Source organism: Cavia porcellus, unplaced genomic scaffold, assembly GCF_034190915.1.
Source record: "Cavia porcellus strain 051 isolate PalLab524CR breed Dunkin Hartley unplaced genomic scaffold, mCavPor4.1 scaffold_6, whole genome shotgun sequence".
NCBI lineage: Eukaryota > Metazoa > Chordata > Mammalia > Rodentia > Caviidae > Cavia > Cavia porcellus.
This window is the reverse complement of record NW_026947489.1, coordinates 88,897,176-88,917,552: the sequence shown is the minus strand read 5'-3', so window position 1 is coordinate 88,917,552 and position 20,377 is coordinate 88,897,176. Positions and strand designations below refer to the sequence as shown.

Below are 20,377 nucleotides of genomic sequence, written 5' to 3'. Positions count from 1 at the left end.
CCTGCTGCCAGGCTGTCGCCTCCTGCCCGGGCCTCGCCTCCCACCTCGCCCTGGCTCCTGGCCGGCGTCTCCGGGTGGCGGGGAGTCACAGAGACTCCGGAGCTAGGCCCGGGTGGGGCCCTCTGCCCGGCTGTGGGGGTTGGGGGGACCCTGGCCTCGGCCTGCGCTCCCCGAGGCCCGGCCGGGCCGCGACCCCGCGCCACCGCCGCCGCCGCCGCCGCCGCCGCCGCCGCCTCACCTCCTCGGCGTGCTTGCGCAGCGCCTTCTCCCGCTCGTACTGGGTGATGAGCTGCTCGTTGTCGTCCCGCAGCAGCTCGAGCTCCACCTGGTGCTCCTGGTCCTGCGCGAACACCGAGTCCAGGTTCTCCAGCACCGCCACTACGAGCGGCATCAGCTCCTTGACCACCTCCTCGTCATAGCGCCCGATGAGCCGTTCAAACTCGCGGTAGATGGAGCCGGCCAGGCCGGACACCCGCTCCGACATCACGGCTCCGGAGCCGCCGGGCTCCTCCTGGTACACCACACCGTCCTCCAGCTCCATGGTGGCGGGCGGCCCGGGGCGTCGCCGGCTCGGGACCGGCTGGGACCGGGGCTGGGACCGGGGCTGGGACCGGGGCTGGGGCTGGGCCCGGCGGGGTGGGGGCCGGGACCGGAGAAGGGGAGGGGTGGGGTGAGCGCACTCACCCCAACAGCCGCTGCACCAACTGCCGGGGCGGCAGGGCCGCGCGCGCTACGCGTCACCCGCGGGGCGGGGCGGGCGCCGCGACGGCCCGGTGGGCGGGGCCCCGAGGGAGGCCGGGCGCGGCTGGGGGCGGAGCTATGCGTCAGCGTGCGCCGGCGGAGGAGGGCCGTGACATCAACATCCGGCGCGCCGAGCCGACGCGACGCCGAGGGGAGACGCTTGGCGCTGAGGGTGGAGAGAAGTGTCAGCCCGAGGCTAGACTTGTGCGACGATCCCCCAAGGAAAGGAAGAGGTTCTGGAACAGGGATGGATGCCCGGGAGAAACGCAGCCAACGTTTCCGTTACCTTTTTTTTTTTTTATACAGCTTGCAAAGCACTTTCTTAATCATGACAGTAGGCGTGGTGCGGTAGGCCCTCGATTCTCGGACAAAGAAACCAGGCCCAGAAAAGTTGTGATTGACTCAAGGTCACGCAGCTAGCATAGGAGAAAAGCGGATTCGGGGCTCAGAAAAAGATGGAAAACAGTGAGGGCGGGAAACACACCCATAACGGGAAGAGTCTCTGAGCCAGTGAAAGGTGATCACCAGTAGAATGGTACTACTTTGGGTTGGGAGAAGTAAGGATTGCCTAAAGCAGGAAGTGCAAAGCATTCTGAAGAAGGGAGAGCAGTAATGCCATATCCTTTGAGTTTCCCAAACGCTGAGTTCCTCTGCCTTCTGTCAGCTTGGAGAGGCATTTCTAGGCTCCAGCCACCACCCTGTCCCTGATTTTGAAGGAGGCGGAGTGGGTAAGTAGGAGGGTGTGAGGTAGAGGAAGGGGGCGGAGTCAGTCAAAAGAATAAAGCTCGTGATTTGTGAGGTGGCCGCCGCCAGGCTGAGTCACGTGTATGTGGAATGACACAACACCCAAGGCCTGGACGGGCTGAGTCAAGGATCACTTCCCAAAGGTCTCGGGTAGCATCCGCAAATGTGGCTAGGGACACTCCCAGAACCACCTTTTCTCTGCCACAGGTGACTCAGGAGTTAAGTTGGCCCTGATGCCAGTGGAAAGGCAGGACTTTAAGTAGACAAGGAGTTAGAGAAGGAATTGGGATCATAAATACTCCTCATATATACCCTTGGGGTCATAAATACCTTCAATTTAGTGTTTACAAATTCAGGTTCTCTTTCTAAGTATGGACTGGGAGCTAGAGGTGGTGGCGCATGCTGGTAATCCCAGCCCTCAGGAGGTTGAGGCAGAGAGATCACAATGAATTTGAGGCCAGCCTGGGCTATCTAGTGAGTTCAAGACTAACCTAAACTACATAGCAAGACCCTGTCTCAAAAGAAGAAAGAAAAATTGAAAAGCTTGAACTGGGCCAGGAGTGTCCCAGCTACCCCAATCTGCCACAGTAATGGCAGGTTTGAGTCCTGCGGGGCAATCTAGCAAGAGCCTGTCTTGCAGATGTATCTCAGCGCTTCAGTTGCCAATCCAGGTGTGTGTGTGGGTGTGGGTGAACTAGTTTTCCAAAGTTTTCCACCCTTGCCAGGTGTGGTGGGTCACGCCTGTAATCCCAGCACTCGGGAGGCTGAGGCAGGAGGATTGTTGCAAGTTCGAGACCAGCCTGGGCTACAAAGTGAGCTCAAGGCCAGACTGAACTGCATAGTGAGAGCCTGTCTCAAAAAAAAAAAAAAAAAAAAAAAAAGGGTTTTCCACCCTTGACCCATCTGGAAACCAACAAAAACAGCGCTGGCTACCTATAAACTCAGAAGAATGAGGACAAAAATACAGTTAAGAAGTCACAAGGGCTGTGCCCGCCTCACCCTCTCCTGACCTGAAATCCACCCTTGCATTATTTGTGTGTTTGGGTTGCAGGAATGCCGGTCAGCTGGTTGGGTGGTAGCCTCAAATGTCTTTTTAAACATATTTGAGAGCTGGGAAAAGTCCTTGTGACTGCACACCTACCTGTGCCTATTGGTAGTTACCAACTCTTGAGAGGCTTAAGTGGGAGTATTGCAAGTTCAAGCTCACCCTGGGGCAATTTATCAAGACTGTCTCAGGAAGGGGCTGGGATTTAGCTCAGCGACATAAGTGCCTGTCTTGGAAGCAGGCAGTCATGAGTTCGATCCCCGGTACTGATAAAAAGACAAAAAAAAAAAAAGACTGTCTCAGGATAAATATTAAAAAGGCCTGGGAGTGTAGCTCAATGATAGGGTCTTACCTAGCACACAAGGCTCCAGGTTCAAGTCCCAGTGGTCCAGGAAGTCTTTGCTCTGAATATCTTGTCTAAATGCTGTCACTCAAGGGCCTTACTTTCCTGTCAGTCACAGCAGGAAAACGTAAGGCAATGCTTTATTTTGTGTTTGCAGAACATTGTCATACACATCAGGACATTTAGAGGGAGGAAAAAAGTGTTGATTTTCAGGTACTCAGTTATAATTAAGTTTTCATAATAGATATTCTTGTTTTGGTGTAAGTTCAATGTAGAAGCCAAGTGTAGTACACGCCTGTCGTCCCAGCACTCCGGAGGCTGGAGCAGGAGGATCACTGTAGGTTCAAGGCCAACCTGGGCTACAGAGCGCAAATCCAGTCTGAAATGCATAGTGAAACCCTGTCTCAAAAAGATGAAAAAAAAAAAAAGTTCAACATAGAAAAATATAAAAAATATATTTATGTCTTGACTTGAAGCTTTTGGTAGATCACAATTAGTGGTTTAAAATAAAATTCAGGGCTAGGGATATAGCTCAGTGGTGGAGCACTTGCTTAGCATGGATGAAGCCCTGGGTTCAGTCCCTCACACTGCCAAAAAATATATATAAAAATAATGATACTTGGTTCAATTCAACTAAATATCTATTGACTGCTGGAGAGAGAAATGTGCATTTGCATACAAATAAATTATTCAGGGGTAAGAAGAAAGTATGTGCTGCAGTGTGAATGAATCTCAAAAATACTATGCTTAGTGAAAGAGTCTCACAGGGCCTTGCATAGTTGCCTGTGTATGAAATGTCCAGAAAAGCCAGGTCTAAAGAGACACAAAGTGAGTTAGAGGTTGCTTAGGGTTAGAGGGTACAAGAGGGTGGCACAAGGGGAAATGGAAGTAATACAGGAAGCACATGAGAACTTGCTTCAGTGATAATGGAAATTAAAACTGAAGTAACAGCACAGATTTATAGGCAAAGGCTTTAACTGAGAAGGAAAAAACCAGAAATGGGAAGGGGCTCAGCCTGAACCAGGTCTAACAGCAATTAGATCAGCCCATTCTTCAGGAGAAGAATGCAGCGGTCTTTTAAAAAGTGTGGGCTAGAGTCTGGTCATTTTCTTTGCCATTTTTTTAGGGGGTTGGGGTAGGGATTTGGGACAGGATCTCCCTATGTAATTCGGACCAGCCTACAACTCACTGTGTAGGTCAGGGTGGTGTCAAACTCACAGAGATCCTCCCGCCTCAGCCTACAGAGTGCTGGAGTTACAAGCTTATGCCACCAGACCCTGATAGAGTCTGGAGAATTTTCCACTGAGTCATAGGTAGGGTTTTTGTTTTTGTTTTATTTTTGATACTTCTTCCTTGTGTTCCAGGGGCTTCCTTCCCTATGCAGGATATGGATTAGTGGCTGTTTGTACCTTTGGAGCGGCCCGGCAGCCCCCTACCATTACAGCACACTTGTTTCTGGCAGGAGGTGTGGGGTCGTGGAGTAGGGCACAGTCCATACTCTGTTAGCAAGGAAGCACGGGGTAAAAGACACGGTTTCCCTTTTAATAGGTAACAGATTGTACTTGCATTAAGACCGAGGCATCTGTGTCCCTTGTCTGCATGAGGGTGTCCTCGTCCTCTATCAGAAGTGACTGCTGCCAGCCATTATGGTGCATACCCGTCATGCAGGAAACTGAGCATGCAGGAAACTGAGCCCAGCCCTGGCAGCTTAGTGATTTTGCATGACCCAGTCTCAAGAACATAAAAAGGAGCAGGGTGGGCAGCTTGATGCGGGGCAAAATCCCCAGTTCAGCAAAGCAAAGAGACTGCTAGTGGGTTTGCTTGGGTTCTCTTGCGGGCCTATGAAAATGTCCTCAAATTGACTGGTGTAAATGCACAATTCAGCCAGTACACTATTTGTGATTAAATGTTACACTTGAGAGAATGTATGGTATGTGAGTTATGTATCAATCGAGCTTTTAAAAATAAAGTTCCAGGGCTGGGGATGTAGTCGGGAGTAGAGTTCTTGTCTTATATGCACAAGGTCCTGGGTATGACCCCCAGCACCACACATATACACACAGAAAGAATCAAAATAAAGCTAATGAGTACACTGGCTTTTCTTTGGTACGGGAACTCAGAACCTTGAGCTTGCCTGGCGAGTATGCTGACTTTAGACCCAACAGAAGCAGGTAACTCCATGCTATAGGGTAGAAAGAAAATGGTTTCTAAATCAAGAAGCCTGTAGCCAGGTACAGTGGCGCACACTTGCCATGCCAGCAGTTGGGAGGCTAAGGCACTGCTGTGAATTCAAGGGCAGCCTGGACTATGCAGAAAGACCTTCTCTCAAAAAAAGAAAAAAAAAAGAACCACAAAAGTGAAAAGAAAAAAAAAAGAACCACAAAAGTTGAGAAGCTTGTATTCTATAGGATGAACTTGTTGCTTTTAACAATTTAGGCCAGGAGTAAAAAATGTAGCTATTTACTGAATTAGTATTTACCAGGTGCCAGGCACTGCTTTGGCCCAGAGCTGTGTGCAGAGGGAGTTTGTTAGACTCCGAAGGCCTCTCGCACTAAAATCCTGATCCTCATCCAGAGGTGGGGGAAGGTGCTGGATGGGCCTGGAGACTGAGTCTGCTGCTCTGTGCTGGCTCCCAGGCAGGCTGGCGGCAGCCCTGCAGCTCACCTCCTCCACTGTTGGATTGGACAGATTCCCAGCACCTACTTCTAACCGTCCAGGACAGAGCACATCTTGACAGGCTGAGTTATCATGAAAACCTGGTTACACTGCAGACTTTCGAGTGTTTATTTTTATTCCTAAGGGGAAGGAAATTCCATTGCAAGAGATCCCCAGCAGAAATAGTGAGGGCAGCAGTCGAGCAGCAGCGTGGAGGGCAGGAAGGGTGGGGAGGCGTTAGGACGATACCTGTAATCAGCGGGAGGCTGAGTTGTTTGTCTGCCTTCTGGAACCATTCTGTCTGTTTTTTGGCTTCCCACATCTAGGTTTCCTTACCTGGGAAGAGAGAGAGAGACAACAGAACAGAGGATCTGGGAGGAGGATCTGAGGCAGGAGGATCACCAGGTGTTTTGAGGCCCAGCCTGGACTACATAGTTAAAGGACAAGCTATGTAGTTACATAGCAAGACCCTGTGGAAAAAAGAGAGAGACAGAGACAGACAGAGACAGAGAGAAAAGAAAAAAGAAAAAGGAAGGAAGGAGGCCAAGTGTGAGCAACCAGTGACTGCCGAGGGGTGCAGAGGCTTATTCTGATTCTTGGTCTTTCCTCTGCAAGCCTTCTTGCTGCTCTTGTCTTTTCAGTCCTGGGGATCCAGCCAGGGCCTTGCACATGCTGAACAATCTTGCCCCTGAGCTGCATCCCTTGCCCCATCTTTAAACAGATCTCACTGGTGGGGACGTCACAAGTCTATAGCTGATCCATTTACTGGTCTGCTTGAAAAGGGACGGGAGTGAGAAGATGCCCTGTCATTTTTCTAAATGCCACTTGATCTCTGGATGTGATTTAGGGGAAAGATATTAATGATCCAAACCATCACTTCTCAGCTCTGTAAGAATTCGTTGCAATTCAGCTGGTATTTGATGCCTTTTCTTTTTCTTTTTATCATTACCGGGGATTGAATTCATGACCACATGCTTGCAAGGCAGGCACTCATGCTGCTGAGCTTAATCCCCAGCCCTGCCTTTTCTTTTTCTTAAAAGTCTTGCCATGCCATGGTCTTAAACTTTTGATCCTCCTGCCTCAGCCTCCCAAGGGCTGAGATTACAGGCATGTGCTACCACATCCAGCTGTTTGATGCCCATTAAGGCAGGTCCTTTGCTACATCCAAGGTCAGGCTGGTCCCCAAGGCAATCGGGCTAGGAAGGGCGGCAGGGCTCGGAGCATACACAGACCTCTAGTACAAAAGTGCACAAAAAGCAGAGGCAGTGAACAAATCCAACAGCCTGCCCTGTCAGGAGGGGTTGAGATGGAGGCCTCTTGGAGGATCTTCCCAGTGCAACATAATCTAGGCAGAAGCTAGGTCAACAGGGAAAGTCGTATCATCATTCAGCCAAGCAGAGAACATATAATTTATTTCTTTAGTCTGAACCTAAAGCAGTCAGGAGGCTGAGGCAGGAAGATTACTGAGAGTTCAAGGCCAGCCCGGGTTACACAGTGAGTTGAAGGCCAACCAGAACTGCATAATCAATGGACCAATCAATCTAAGGTGGCCTAATTTCTGAGCAAATAGTTCAGAGGAAAACCTGGTGCAAACTGATGATCAGAACAGCCCCTGTAGGTCCTGCAGTCTCTTTAGGTAATAATATTGAGAGCCAGGTGTGGTGGCGCACACCTGTAATCCCAGCACTTGGGAGGCTGAGGCAGGAGGATCCACATGAGTTTGAAGCCAGCCATGGCTACACAGTGAAAGCCTATCTCAAAAAACACCCCCCAAAAACAAAAAAGGCAGCTCAGTGGCACAAGTGCCTGCTTAGCAAGCTCAGGGACCTGAGTTCGGTTCCTGGTACCAAAAATAAAAATGACATTTAGTCCTTTGACCTCAAACCTCCCCCCCACCAAAAAAAGGTGAACTCTTAAGCCACAGGGACTCGGTATCGTTCCAGCGTGGTGCCCTCTGCCGCTGCCTAAGACAAGGCTGGGTCTGGCAGTGACTGGGTTCCCCTGTGCCCTCCTCACCTCACAGCCACCACTGCCCTCCCTCACATCGCGCTGGTCCTCACTCTGCTTGTTTTCTGGGTTGGGGTGAGGAGAAGCCCTGAAGAAGAGGGTGGGGCCCTCGGCTTTTTTGTTGTCTTTTGAGGTAGAGTCTCACTCTGTAGCCCAGGCTGGCCCTGAACTCACCGTGTAACCCAAACTCACGAGATCCTCCCACTTCAGCCTCTCAAGCCCTAGGACTATAGGTATCCACCGCCATGCCCAGCCAGGCCCTCAACATGTGCTGGGGATTGAAATCAGGACCTTCACACTGAGGTGCATCCCCATCTCTTCATTTCCCCTTTTATTTTATTGTGTTGTATTGGAGGGCTTTTATTTTGGGAGGGCTGTTTGTTTGGGGTTTTTTTTTGGGGGGGGGGCATGTTGTTTTGAGACAGGATCTCGCTGTGTAGTTCAGGCTGCCCTTGAACTCCAGGCGATCCTCTTGCCTCGGCCTCGAAAGTGCTAGGATTGCAGACATGTGCCACCACTCCTGGCTGGATTCTCTTTTTAAATTGCTGAGCTCAAACTTGCCATCCTGCCCCAGTGTCCCAGGGGGTAGGGGATACTGTCCTGCACCCCAGTACCTGGCTCTCAGGACACTTCCTATGCTCTTGGGCAAAGCCTGCAGCTGCTGCACATCTGTAATAGTTTTGTCTCCATCCTCCCCTGGTAAGTGGCGGTGGTGTGGCAGACTGCGGCCCTTCCAGGGGGAGAATCACTAGGGTCTCCTGAGATCTGCGCCATGTTGGAACTTAGGACGCTGGGAAACCAAGCAAGAAGCTCCCCTCCCTGGTAAGCAATAGTGAACCTACTGGTGCATGGCCTACAGTCAAACATCCCACTTCCCCCACCTCTTCCCCTGTCCCCATTAGCAAATGGGAACCAGAAATCAGAGCATCTCCTGGGAGGTTGACCATAGCAAATAAGGGGGACTTCCTTCTACCATCTCTTTGAAGGCAAATATTTTTATTACTGTTTTTCTCTATTCTGATTAATGGTACTGCTCTATTCAATATTGTTTTGATAAGTTCTATAATGCTCTGTATTTCGTTTTATTTTGATATACGTGATTGAAAGAAGAACTATTGTAAGGATAACAAAATATACTGTGATACCTATTACTGTTATCTCAGTAACCTGCTGTGAAGTTGTACCAATTTCACTGTATGATCTTAGTTGGCTTTATTCTGTCTTGTTCTATTTTACGCCTTTCAAAATAAAATTAAAAAAAAAATAGTTTTGTTTGTCTCATCCTGGATCTCCTTGCCTCCTAACACTAACACTTTTTTTTTTTTTTAATCAGTACCGGGGATCGAACTCACGACCACACGCTTGCAAGGCAGGCGCTTATGCTGCTGAACTAAACCCCCAACCCCTGGCCCCAACACTTTTTTTTTTTTTAGTTAAGTCTCATTGTGCTATCCAGGTTGGACTTGAACTTTCGATCTTCCTACTTCAGCCTTCCAAGCAAGTAGGATTACAGACATTCATCACCACGCCCAGCTCATCCTACCAATCTTCCGGCCTGAAAAAAGGAGGATTCTCTCCCATGTATTCTTCCTGCATCCCAATGAATATCCCAGTTAATTTTTTCTTTTGTTTTTGCGGCACTGTGTATGAGGCCAGGACTTTCCCACTTGCTATTTTTAGAAGTTGCCGCAGAGGAACTCACAGATTCCTGGTTTTAGTCGATGAGTAAATGGTGGAACCATCAAGTAAGGTAGCAAGTTCAGGAAGGAAGGCTGCTTTTTAAAATAAAATAATGACGTCCTCTTGGAGAAGTTTTTTGGAGAAGGAGTTTTTTGTATGTTTTGATTCTTGAGAGGGTCTCTTTATGTAGCTTGAACTCAGAGTGGATCCTTCTGCCTCAGCTTCCCACACACTGGGATTACAAGTGTACACCACCATACCTGTCTTCTTGGGCACTTGACCCGAGATACTCCTGAACTGGATCTCGAAAGAAAGACAGTGGCTGGACAACCCATTCAGTCACTGATTTAGGAATGCACTAAGTATCTCTGGTATATAATACTCCGAGGAAAAGTTCTTTCATGAAACATGCAATCCAATATTTCCCTTTCATATTTTGTTTAGTCAACTGTTTTCTGCTAATAGCTATTTAAAATCGGTCGCCCCAAAGGGATAGGAATTTTATTGGCTAAGGGACAGAAACTGAGCTAATAATAGAATTTCTGTCACTTTCTCAGGAAGGCTGGGGGAGGGGGTAGATTATGAAAGAGCGCGGGCATCTGGGCTGGCGGGCTGGCCGGTGCCTTGCAGTCCCTGCCACTTGGGAGGCCGAGGTGGGAAGATCCCCGAGCCAGAAGTCTGAGGGCAGCCTGGGCGGCGTGGGGAGAATAGCTTCTCAAAAACATAGACCAAAACAAAACAAGAAGAATTGACGTGTTCTCCTCTCCACCTGTCCTCCATTTTACAGGGGAGGCTGAGGTCCAGAGAGGGCGAGGCTCTGAGCTGGCAGCAGAATGAGGCTGCCAGCCCTGGTGGGGGCGTTCAGGAGGTAGAGAAGAATCCCCAAAGCTGAACAGAAACAGAACAACTGAGACAGTCTCGCTGTGGAGTTCAGGCTGGACTTGAACTCATGGCGATTCTCCTGCCTCAGCCTCCTGAGCACTGGGATGATGGGATGGGTGTGCGTCACCATACCCAGCGAAAGGGCTGCTTTAAAGCAAGGCCAGGGGCCAGGGGTGCAGCCCGGTAGCTGAGTGCTTGCCTCACGTGTGCAAGGCCGTGGGTTCAATGCCCAGCACCACAAAAACAAGAACTACAAAATAAAGGCCAGTCGCTGTTCCGCCCAAGATGTGTCTGTCCCGTTAAAGCTACTCCCTGCAGAGAGCGCCACCACCTGTCCTGAGGTTGCCACCTCTCGGAGTGAACGGCTGGCTGCCGTGTATACCAAGACAGCCTGCAAACAGCCAGCCAGCTGCAAAATGGAAAAAAAAAGAAAAAAAGCGAAACAGCAGGAAGCCGGGAGTCTCTGAGCAGAGCCGAAGGCGGGGTGGCGGGGTGCGAACAAAGGTGCGCGGGCTGCGCAGGGGACGCGGCGCCTCTGAAATCAGACGGGGAAGGGGGGGGGCACGGGGCAGGCAGTGTCTGGCGGGGGCACAATCCCGCAGCCCTGACCTTTGTCACCATTGTGCTCCACGTACTCGGGTGTGTGAAAATGACTCAGCTCCTCTCATCCAGGGTTTATTTTTAGCCACAGAGCCCAAAGTGCGGACCCACTGCCAGCCAGGAGCCAGGCGGGGGAGAGGGTGGGGGGGGTGGAGGTGGGGTGGCGGAGCTCCTCCATGATTTCAGTTTAGCGTGTGTGCTCCAGGAGGCTCCAGAGAGGCCGCCCCCTCGAGCTCCGTATTTAGTCTGTCCTTGTGCCCGCCTCAGGACAGGAGATGTCCCTTAGCTGATGTGGGAAACCTCAGCCTCTCATTGTACACCTGAGGTTCCCCGGTCCACCTCACTACTGCAAGATTCCTAAATCACAAACCAAATTCCAAGCTGAGATGCGTTGAGGCTCAGCTGTAATCCCAGCACTCAGGAGGCTGAGGCAGGAGGATCTCCAACAGTATGAGGCCAGCCTCAAAAAGAGCCAAATAATCTGTGTCAGCATAGACAGCAAGGGTCAGGAACAGGAGGTAGGAGGCACCCTGGGCCCAGGCCCTCCTCATTTTGCTGGCTTCTAGGCCCCATAAGATGAGCTCATTCCTCCACATAAAACTTCCTGCCCGCCACGTTGTCCTGCCTCACCCCAGCCCGCAGCAATGGGTCTGGCAACCATGGACCAGACCTCCTGAGCCATGAGCCAAAAGAAATCCCGCCCCCCCTCGGCTGATCTCAGGTGCTGTGTCACATAAAGGAAGAATATTGCATTGCCGGTTATCAAATTGGCAGGAACCTAGGCCCAAAGTGAGGGATGTACTCTCCACTGCTGTGCAAAAACTTGCTGTGGGGCTGTGGCTGGCTTGGAATTCTGCATCCGTCTGCCTCAGCCTCCTGAATGCTGGGACTGCAGGTGGGCCCTGCCACGCATGGCACCTGTGAGCATCTTTCCTGCCCTGTGTCAGAGGCACAACCAGCAGGTCGGTAGCAGTGTCTCTGCTGTGTTGGAAGGATGATTCTTTCTCCTCCTCCCCCTCCATCCCCTCCTCCCCTTCCTCTTCCTCTTCTTCCTCCACTTTTCCCTCCCCACCCCTCCCTCTCTCCCTCTCCTTTTTGCAGTACTGGAGATGGAACCCAGGCCCTTGCAGAGTTAGCTACATCATCAGCTTTTCTTTTGGTTCATCTTGAACTCGATCTCCCTAAGTTGCTACGGCTGGGCTTGAACTTCCAACCCTCCTGGCTCAGTGTTTGCCTCTTAGGGCTTATGCAGTGACCTCTGGCCATTAGAATAGCAGGGCCAGGAGTGCTCTGAGGGTAGTGACCTGGCTAATGAGGGAAGCGAAAGTCTTGACACAAGAAGCAAGTCTGAAGTTCCTGGATGTGCAGACCCCGTGGAGAGCACCCTGTGAAGAGATGGTAATCAAAGCCAGGAAGAGGTGCACGTTTCTCCATATAAATTCTTCTGTGTGTAGAGCTGGGATTGAACCCAGGACCTTGCACAGAGCCACATCTTCAGTCCCTTTTATTTTCTTTTGAGACAGGGCCTCCCTAGGTAAGTCCAGGCTAGCTTCTAACTCATGATCTTCCTGCCTCAGCCTTCTGAGTACTGGGATTACAGGAGTGGATTGCTACACCTGGCAATTTTATCAACTAATGAGGCTGATTTTACAGTGTGTGTGATTAAAAACAAAAGCACGGGGGCTGGGGATTTAGCTCAGCGGCATAAGCGCCTGCCTTGCAAGCAGGCAGTCGTGAGTCTGATCCTGGTACCAGAAAAAACCCGAAAAAGACAAAAAAAAAAAAAGCACGGGGTAACCCACTTTCTTGGTCCTCTCCTGTCTCTCTCAAGAGTCATCTCTCCCTCAATGAAATTTTCTCCTCAGGGCTGGGGATTTAGCTCAGTGGCATAAGTGCCTGCCTTGCAAGCAGGCAAGCGTGAGTTCGATCCCTGGTACCAATAAAAAGGAAAAAGACAAAAAAAAAATTTTCTCCTCATAAAAAACAGACAAGCAAACAAAACAATAAGCATGACCTTAATGTTGTTCAATCATAAATTGGCCAGGCGTGGTAGCAAATGGCTGTAATCCCAGCACTCTAGAGGATGAGGCAAGAGGATTGCCATGAGTTGGAGACCAGCCTGGAGTATGTAAGCAATCTAAAGGCCAGTTACTATCTAGCAAGACCCTGCCTCCAAAAAAAAAAAAAAAAAAAAAAAAAACCGTGGCAGAAGACCTCTTTAGCCCAGCAGCCAGCAGCCCAGGGGTCTTTGCACTTGACCTGTGTTACTCTGGCCTAGGAGAGGGAGTGGAGCAGGGATGGCTGCTTTACTTGGCTTCCAGAGGCTCGGGTCAACCTGCTTTTACCCTTTCTCTATCCCCCTCAGAAAAAGGATCTCTTGCTCTTAGCTGCAGTTACAGAAAGTATAGAGGGTCTTTCTGGACCGCTTTGCCCTGTGGCGTCTAGGTGCAAGAGCAGGCACAGGAAGAGGGTGGCAGGGTCCGCCCATGAGGCTGGTGGACTAGAGAGAGGTGGACGGAGCCAGGCCTGTGTAAACCCAGCACTTGGGAGGCTGAGGCAGGAGGACAGATTCTGGGCCAGCCTGGGTGATTTGGTGAGCCTGCATTTTAAGAGAAAAAACAAATGAACAAACAAACTCAGGGAAGCACCGCAGTCAGGGAGACTCACAGCCAGTTTCTGCCGCTTAGTTTTGTGGTCAGGTGAGAGTTACTGCAGTTCTCTGTGCCTCGGTTCCCCCGTGTGCAGAATAAGATGGAGCGCTGCCCACCTCTCATGGTGCAACAGCAGACTGTGTGCTGGACAGTCTCTGGAGTCGCTCTCCCCTCCCTGGTCAGTAAATACCGCAGGCTACCCCAGAGCTTCCTTTCCTATCCTTTTATTTATACTTACATTTTAAAAAATTTTTTGTGTCTTGAGGCAGGGTCTTGCTATGTAGTCCAAGCTGACCTTGAACGCCTGGCAATCCTCCTGCCTCAGCCTTCCAAGTGTTGGGATCATGGGTGTGTGTCATTACGCCCGGCTTGGCCCCCTAGCTTTCTGCCTTTCTCCTTCCCACAGAAAGCAGGGTCCAGAAGGAGTTCTTGTGGTTTCTTTTGCCATTAATTTCCAATTTCATTACACTATGGTCTGATAATATGCAAGAGGTAATTTCAATCCTTTGCATTTATTTAACCATGTCCTATGAGCTGATATGGTCCATTTTAGAGAATGTCCATGTGCCACTGAGAAGAATGTGTATTTTGATATGTATTTTTTTGACTTTTTGAGACAGAGTCTTGAGCTCACTGTGTAGCCCACACTGGTCTTAGGTTTACAATGATCCTCCTGCCTCAGCCTCCCGAGTGCTGGGATTACAGGAGTATGCCACTATGCTTGGCTCTGTATTCTGATATTTTGGGATGGAACACTCTGTAGATACCTATTGAGTCCATCTGTTCACAAGTTTGGTTCAGTTCTGATATTTCTCTGTTGATTTTTTTTGTCTAGTTGGTCTACCTATTGGTGACAGTGGGGTATTGAGGTCTCCCATTACAACTGTATTAGTGCGTATCTGATTTTTCATGTCTGTTAGTATTTGTTTTACATAGTTGGGTAGCTTGAAATTCACTTTGCGAACAGAATAGCTACTGATGGTTTTTTTCTGGGTTCCTGTCATATGCACTATTGTTTCCCATTCTTTGAGTTTCAGTCTTTGAATTTTTTAAAATTTAATTTGGGCCAGGGACATAGCTCAGAGGCATATGACCCTGGCTGGTAAGTGCAAGACCCTGAGTTCGATTGCTGATACCAATAAATATATAAATATAGACATATGTGCATACATATACACATAAAAAATTTGATTTGATGTAGTTTTGCTGTAGTAGAGAATGAACTCAGGGACTTTATGCATGATAGGCAAGCCCTGTGGCACTGAGCTCCATTCCCAGCCCTATCAATTTGTTTCTGAATTAAATGTAGTTTTCTTTTTTTTTTTTTTATGGTCTTGGGGATTGAACTCATGACCTTGCGCTTGCCAGGCAGGCACCATGCCACTGAGCTAAATCCCCACCCCAATATATTCCTTGTATGCAGCATATTGTTGGACTTTGGCCTTTGTTCCACTCGGCTAGTCTGTGCCTTTTGATTGGTAAATTGAGATCATTTACATGAATGATTGTAACTGATATGTATTGATTCATGTTTGTCATGTTATTTTCCTGTTGTCGGTTTCCTTCTTTCACCGCTCTTTTTAACTACTTGCTTTCCCTGGTGGATCCCTTCTGTTGGGGTTCCTGGAGTGGTAGTCCTCATTTTCCCTTCCTAGAATGTCCTTCTGAATATTTTGGAGTGTGGTTTGGGGGTCATGAATTCCATCAGTTTTTTTTTTTTTTTTTTGTTATGCAAGTATCTTACTTCTCTATCAATTTTGAAAGACATTTTTGCAGGGTACATCAATCTGGTTTGGAAGCTATTTTCTTTTGAAATACTTCGCTCCAAACTCTCCTTGACTTGAGGGTTTGTGTTAAGAAGTCGGCTGTGATTCTGATGGCCTTTCCTTTGTTTCTTTTCTCTAACAGCTGTTTTTTTTTTTTTGTTTTTTGTTTTTTTTGTTTTTTTTTTTTGGCGTACCAGGGATCGAACTCACGACAGCCTGCTTGCAAGGCATTTGCTATGCCGCTGAGCTAAATCCCCAGCCCCTCTAACAGCTTTTAGTATTCTGTTCTCGTGTTGAATTTCTGGAATCTTGACTCTATATGCCTTGGGGTATTTTTTGATCATGACTAATTGGAATTCTATATGCCTCACTGATTTGTATGTCAAATTATTTTTCCATGGTTAGGAAGTTTTCTACCATGACTTTTGTGAACAGTTTTTTAAAAATCTGACTTGTGCTCTCTTCTGCTGTTTCATTGACTCCAATCAACCTTATGTCATTTTTCTTGGCGTCATCTAGCAGCTGCTGGATTGATTTTTCAGGGTTCCTTGCTGTTTTTTATGGGGGCAGGGTATGGGGGATGTCCTAGGGATTAAACCCAGGGCCTTGTGCAGGCAGGGTAAGAATTTTACCTCTGAGCTAAAGCCCCAGCCCTCCCTTGCAATTTTTAAGAAATCTTTCTTTTCATGATAGTTAACCTCAATTCTATCTCCTATAGCTGATATTCTGCCCTCACATTGATTCATTTTGCTGTGTATACTTTCAATGGAATTTTAATGTTCTGCATATGTGTTGGTATCTCTTTCAGGAATTCTGTTTCTTTCCTCTGTTGGGCATTCATGGTTTCCATCATTTCCCTAGGATTCTCTATTTTTTTTTATCTGAATATGCTACAGTCACTAACCATGTCTTTCATTATTATCATCATCTCTACCATTTTTTTTTTTTGTCTTTTTCCTTTTTATCGGTGTCGGGGATCGAACTCACGACTGCCTACTTGCAAGGCAGGTGCTTATGCCGCTGAGCTAAATCCCCAGCCCCTCTCTACCATTATTTGAGAGATCATTTCTGATTTGGTTTTTTCTACAGCCTCATTCATCTGTGTGCTGCTTGTGCTGTTACCACTCCAGAAAGTCCAGGTAGGTGGCTTTTGAATTGTCCCACTTCATTGCCCCCCGGTTTGCCTTTGGTGAGCTGGAAGTCTGAGGTTGTTATACCTTGCTTACATGTCTTCTCATTTGCAGTTTTTTGGGTTTAATTCCTGGGTTGGTACTTATAAGTTGTGACTTATAAACTGCAGGTAGCTTTATTGCTAGTATTTCGAACCTTTAGCAAATAACTGCTTCTCAGAGATGTTTTCCAGGTGTCACTGCCCTGGAGCTTTGAGTCTGTTGAAAGATCCCACTCTTCAGCTTACTGGGGATGAGAAGTTGCTGCCTACTTGGCCCCTGGTTCTTTGGCACTGGCCTATAATACTGTTTATGACCCTTAGGCAGTCCCAGTCTTGGCCCAACAGGAAGAACAAGTGACTAGAGCAATTATGTCACGTTGGCTAAAGCGAAACAGTCAACAATAACAAGGACGTCATACAGCCTATAAAGTGACAAACTATAGTAGCTGTTAATCTGCCACCTTTAACTGCATGAACTATACTTACGGGTATAGAACAAGGCCTAAAACAAACTAGAAAGTTGCACACAGTAAATTTGCCCTCATATGGCGATTTTATCCACAAGGAAGAGAATTTAAAAGAAATCAGGAGGAAAAAAATAGAGAAATAGAAGAAGAGGAAGAATGTTAGAGGACAAAGGAAGATCGTGCAAAGTTTGGGAAAATGATAACCAAGACAGGAGGGAAAGAGAGAAGGAAGAAATAAAAGCAAGAACGAGACAGAACAAAAGCAAAAAATTAGAAGCAGTGCTCATGCTACTATAAAAACAAGAATAATCAAAGAAAAGATAAAAGAAGAGAAGAAAAAGGAAAAATTGTCCAGCTGAAGGTGTAGACCTACTGCCCCTGGTAGGCAGAGTGGGCAGGCAAAGCTGAGGTCCATTTTTTTTTTTTCTTCCTTTTTTCCGGTACTGGGGATCGAACTCACGACTGCCTGCTAGCAAGGCAGGTGCTTATGCCGCTGAGCTAAATCCCCAGCCCCCTGAGGTCCATTTTTATTAACCCCAGCAAACCATAGGTAGGTTATGGTGGGGCAGTGGATAATCCCAGCAGGCCTGCACTCCCCCTGAAGGTCAGGCTGGTTTCTGACTATAACGCTGGAACCCGATGTGTTCAGTTTACAACATCCTGGCTGCCTCCTGCGGGCTTGAATCCAGCTCCGCAGGCTGGGACCCAACTCCTGGCCTCCAGCTAACTTGGACTTGTCTTCACTCCACCCTGACACCGGTGGTCTAGATGGAGCCAGCCTGCAGCCGCTCTGAGTCCTGAGCTCAGTTGTCCCCTCTTCGAGATGGCTACTGGCCAGTTTACCCTCTCCTGGGGGCATCTGAACCTGAATGACTCACCGAACGCCGTAGGCTGCTGTGTCCCCTGCTCTGCTCTTCTGGTGTGTTTCTCCGTGGAAGCCTTTGGGGTCACCACTACTTGGTCACCGTGCTGAGCGCATCTGCAGATTCTAGCTGCCCTTCCCACGCAGAGTCAGGGCTTAGGGAGAAAGCGCCAGCTACCACCTCTCCTTCTTGTGCATTGAGGTCTCTTTGCTCTTGCTGTGGGCTTCAGTCCTTGCTTCAGATCCTTGCTGGATTCCAAGGACCCACTTCCTCTTTCCTCTCTTCCTCATGTTATATATAGTTCAGCATCTAGATACCCAGTCACAGGGAGGTTGTTTCTCTTCTGTTCACCTCTCTGTCATCTGAAAATATTTTCAATCTTTGGCCTTAGGCATAAATGCTAGCACCTAAAATTGTGCCAGGGGACCTCTTCCAGGTTTCTGATTTGCATTGCAGAAACATTTGCCTGTGGAAGCCTGGGCCGGAGTCCAGGGGTGGGAAAGAAAGGTGAGCCTGGACTCCCATAATTAGCATGGCTTTCAGAAGACGGGGACCTTCCTGTTTCTGGCACCCATTCCCTCCTCAGCGCCTGCCTGGGCAGGATGCTCCCTCTCCGAATAAGGCCTACAGAATTAATCTGAAAGGACTTCACCCAGAGCAGGATCGTCCAGAATCTGCCAATCAACAGCACTAGACTGAGAGATTCTCAGGCTCCATGACACACTTCATCAAAACCTGCCTCTAACAAACTTCGGGTGGGCTTTGTGGAGGTTTGAGAAGTGTTGGCACAGTGGACCTGAACTACTAGAAACCATTTTAAGACACCTCCTCTGGCCAGGTGTGGTGGTTCTGATGTCACAGTTTTACACGCACTGAGTCGTGTTATATATTTATAGTTTCATGGGTTTTTTTTGTGGGGCCTAGGGATCAAACCCGTGGCTGTTCTAGGCAAGTATTATACTCTTCTGCCCCCCGTCTTTTTATTATAGACAGGTGAGTTAGTTTGAAGTGCTCTAGTCAGTCGGATGGGCCTAGACCCTTGAAATAAGTCAGTACAAGTGCATTAGAACTAAGGGTGGAGCGCATTGGTTAAAGGCCAGACCTCTAACAATGATCACCCCTACACAGTTCTCCCAAGGCGGAGCAGCAGTGATTAACTGGGGCTCTTGCTGAGGACTGCTGTTCTCCTGCTCAGAGGTATGACAGAAAAAACCACAGGCAAAACATACATTCTAACTACACAGGGCGCCAAGATGGTCAAAGCCCAATGGCAGGCAAGGACATAGGCACAGTGTTCTTGGCCTCTGTGAGGTGCACAGCTTGATCGGGGTGCAGTTCTGGTGCGTTGCCACTGCTGAGCTAGAAGGAATTTGCAGGAGTCAGGTCCTCAGCTGCCCTGTTATCTTGCTTTGAGGTGACAGAGTTCTCCAGTCTGCTCTCTCAGCTCTAGCCACTGGTTTAAAGATTAAGCTGTCCTTAAGCCAGCTGGGGGTGTTTTGCCACAAGTTACGGAGCCCTGGGACGACTCTTAATTTATTTCTGTGCCAGTCTGTTAGTATTAATTAGTGCCTGCTCCGTCCCGAGTCAAGCTGGTGCCCAGCAGTGATTCACACCCTGAGTAGGTAGCAGTTCCCCTGGCTGGGTGGGGAGTGGAAATCTCCCTTTCAGAAAAAGTCCCTGCTTGTACCTCGTTCCTTGCCTCGCTTCCCCATCTGATCTCCATTTAATCAGCGTGGCTCAGTGCTGTCCTCCTATCTTAGTGGGTCACCACATTTCTGTCCCCACCCCAGACCCACCTTGCGATAGCCCCTTGGATCAGTGTCACCCAAGCGACTGTGCTTGTATCTTATACACACTGATTGTAGTTTTTCCTGCCTTGGACCCACCTCGCCTCAGGGCTTTGCCCTTCAACACTCCCTTGAGACCTGGGCTCCTTGGCAACCCCTTTGGGACTCCTTTCTGTCCCTCCTAAACAGCAGCTTTCTTTCCCCCAATATGTATTCCCTGCTGTTAACCTCTGTTGTTCCTAGAATTCATCCTTTGATTTTAGAGAACACAAAGTCAGGTAGCAGCTCTAAAGTTATATTTTCCCCTTATATTATTTGTTGGTCCTATAGTCATCAGTTTTTTTTTTTTGTCTCCTTGAGACAGGCTTTCATTATGTAGTTGAGGCTGGCCTTGAACTCATTTTGTAGCCTGGCTCACCTCCTGTCTCAGCCTCCTGAGTGCTGGGATTATAGGCACAAACCATCACACTTGGCCATGCTTTTATCATGTTTTTGGCAGGGGGGTCCTGGGGATTGAACTCATGACTTTATGCTTGCCAGGCAGATGCTTATACCACTAAGCTAAATCCCCAGACCCCCTATATCACATTTATTTATTTATTTATTTATTTATTTATTGGTACCAGAGATCGAACTCATGACGGCATGCTTGCAAAGCAGGTGCTTATGCAGCTGAGCTAAACCCCCAGCTCTACAGGAAAATACCCAGATTTTTTTTTTTGTCTTTTTGAGATAGGGTCTCACTATGTAGTTCAGGCTGGCCTTGAGCTCACTTTGTAGCCCAGGATGGTCTCAAACTTGCAGTGATCCTTCTGCCTCAGCCTCCCAAGTGCTGGGATTACCGGCGTGAGCCACCACGCCTGGCCCCAGCTCCACTTTTAAAAAAATGTATTTTGAGACAAGGTTTCACTAAATTGCCTACTTTATACTTTTCTTTTCTTTTTTTTTATTATTTTTTTATTTTCTTGAGACAGG

At 48.5% G+C, this 20,377-nt stretch overlaps 1 protein-coding gene and 1 long non-coding RNA gene across 8 annotated transcripts in view; both read right to left on the bottom strand.

The window, feature by feature from the left end:
- Spag9 (sperm associated antigen 9) overlaps positions 1-716 on the bottom strand; it is a 107,827-nt gene extending 107,111 nt beyond the window's left edge. For 4 of the 7 annotated variants that reach the window (XM_063251308.1, XM_013149513.3, XM_003466833.5 and 1 more), the window contains exon 1: positions 239-714. In XM_063251308.1, the coding sequence (XP_063107378.1) occupies positions 239-541 (303 nt within the window). In that variant the 5' untranslated portion in view covers positions 542-714. Of the gene's footprint in view, positions 1-238 lie in introns of all 7 variants that reach the window. The other 3 variants (XM_063251310.1, XM_063251309.1, XM_013149511.3) reach the window with 2 other exon arrangements.
- A 2,172-nt stretch (positions 717-2,888) lies between these two features.
- Positions 2,889-18,103, bottom strand: LOC134476531 (uncharacterized). Its single transcript, XR_010048267.1, has 3 exons — positions 17,631-18,103; positions 5,778-5,864; positions 2,889-3,272 (listed from the first exon to the last, which is right to left on the bottom strand). It is a non-coding gene; the product is annotated as an uncharacterized LOC134476531 (long non-coding RNA).
- Positions 18,104-20,377: the final 2,274 nt, after the last annotated feature.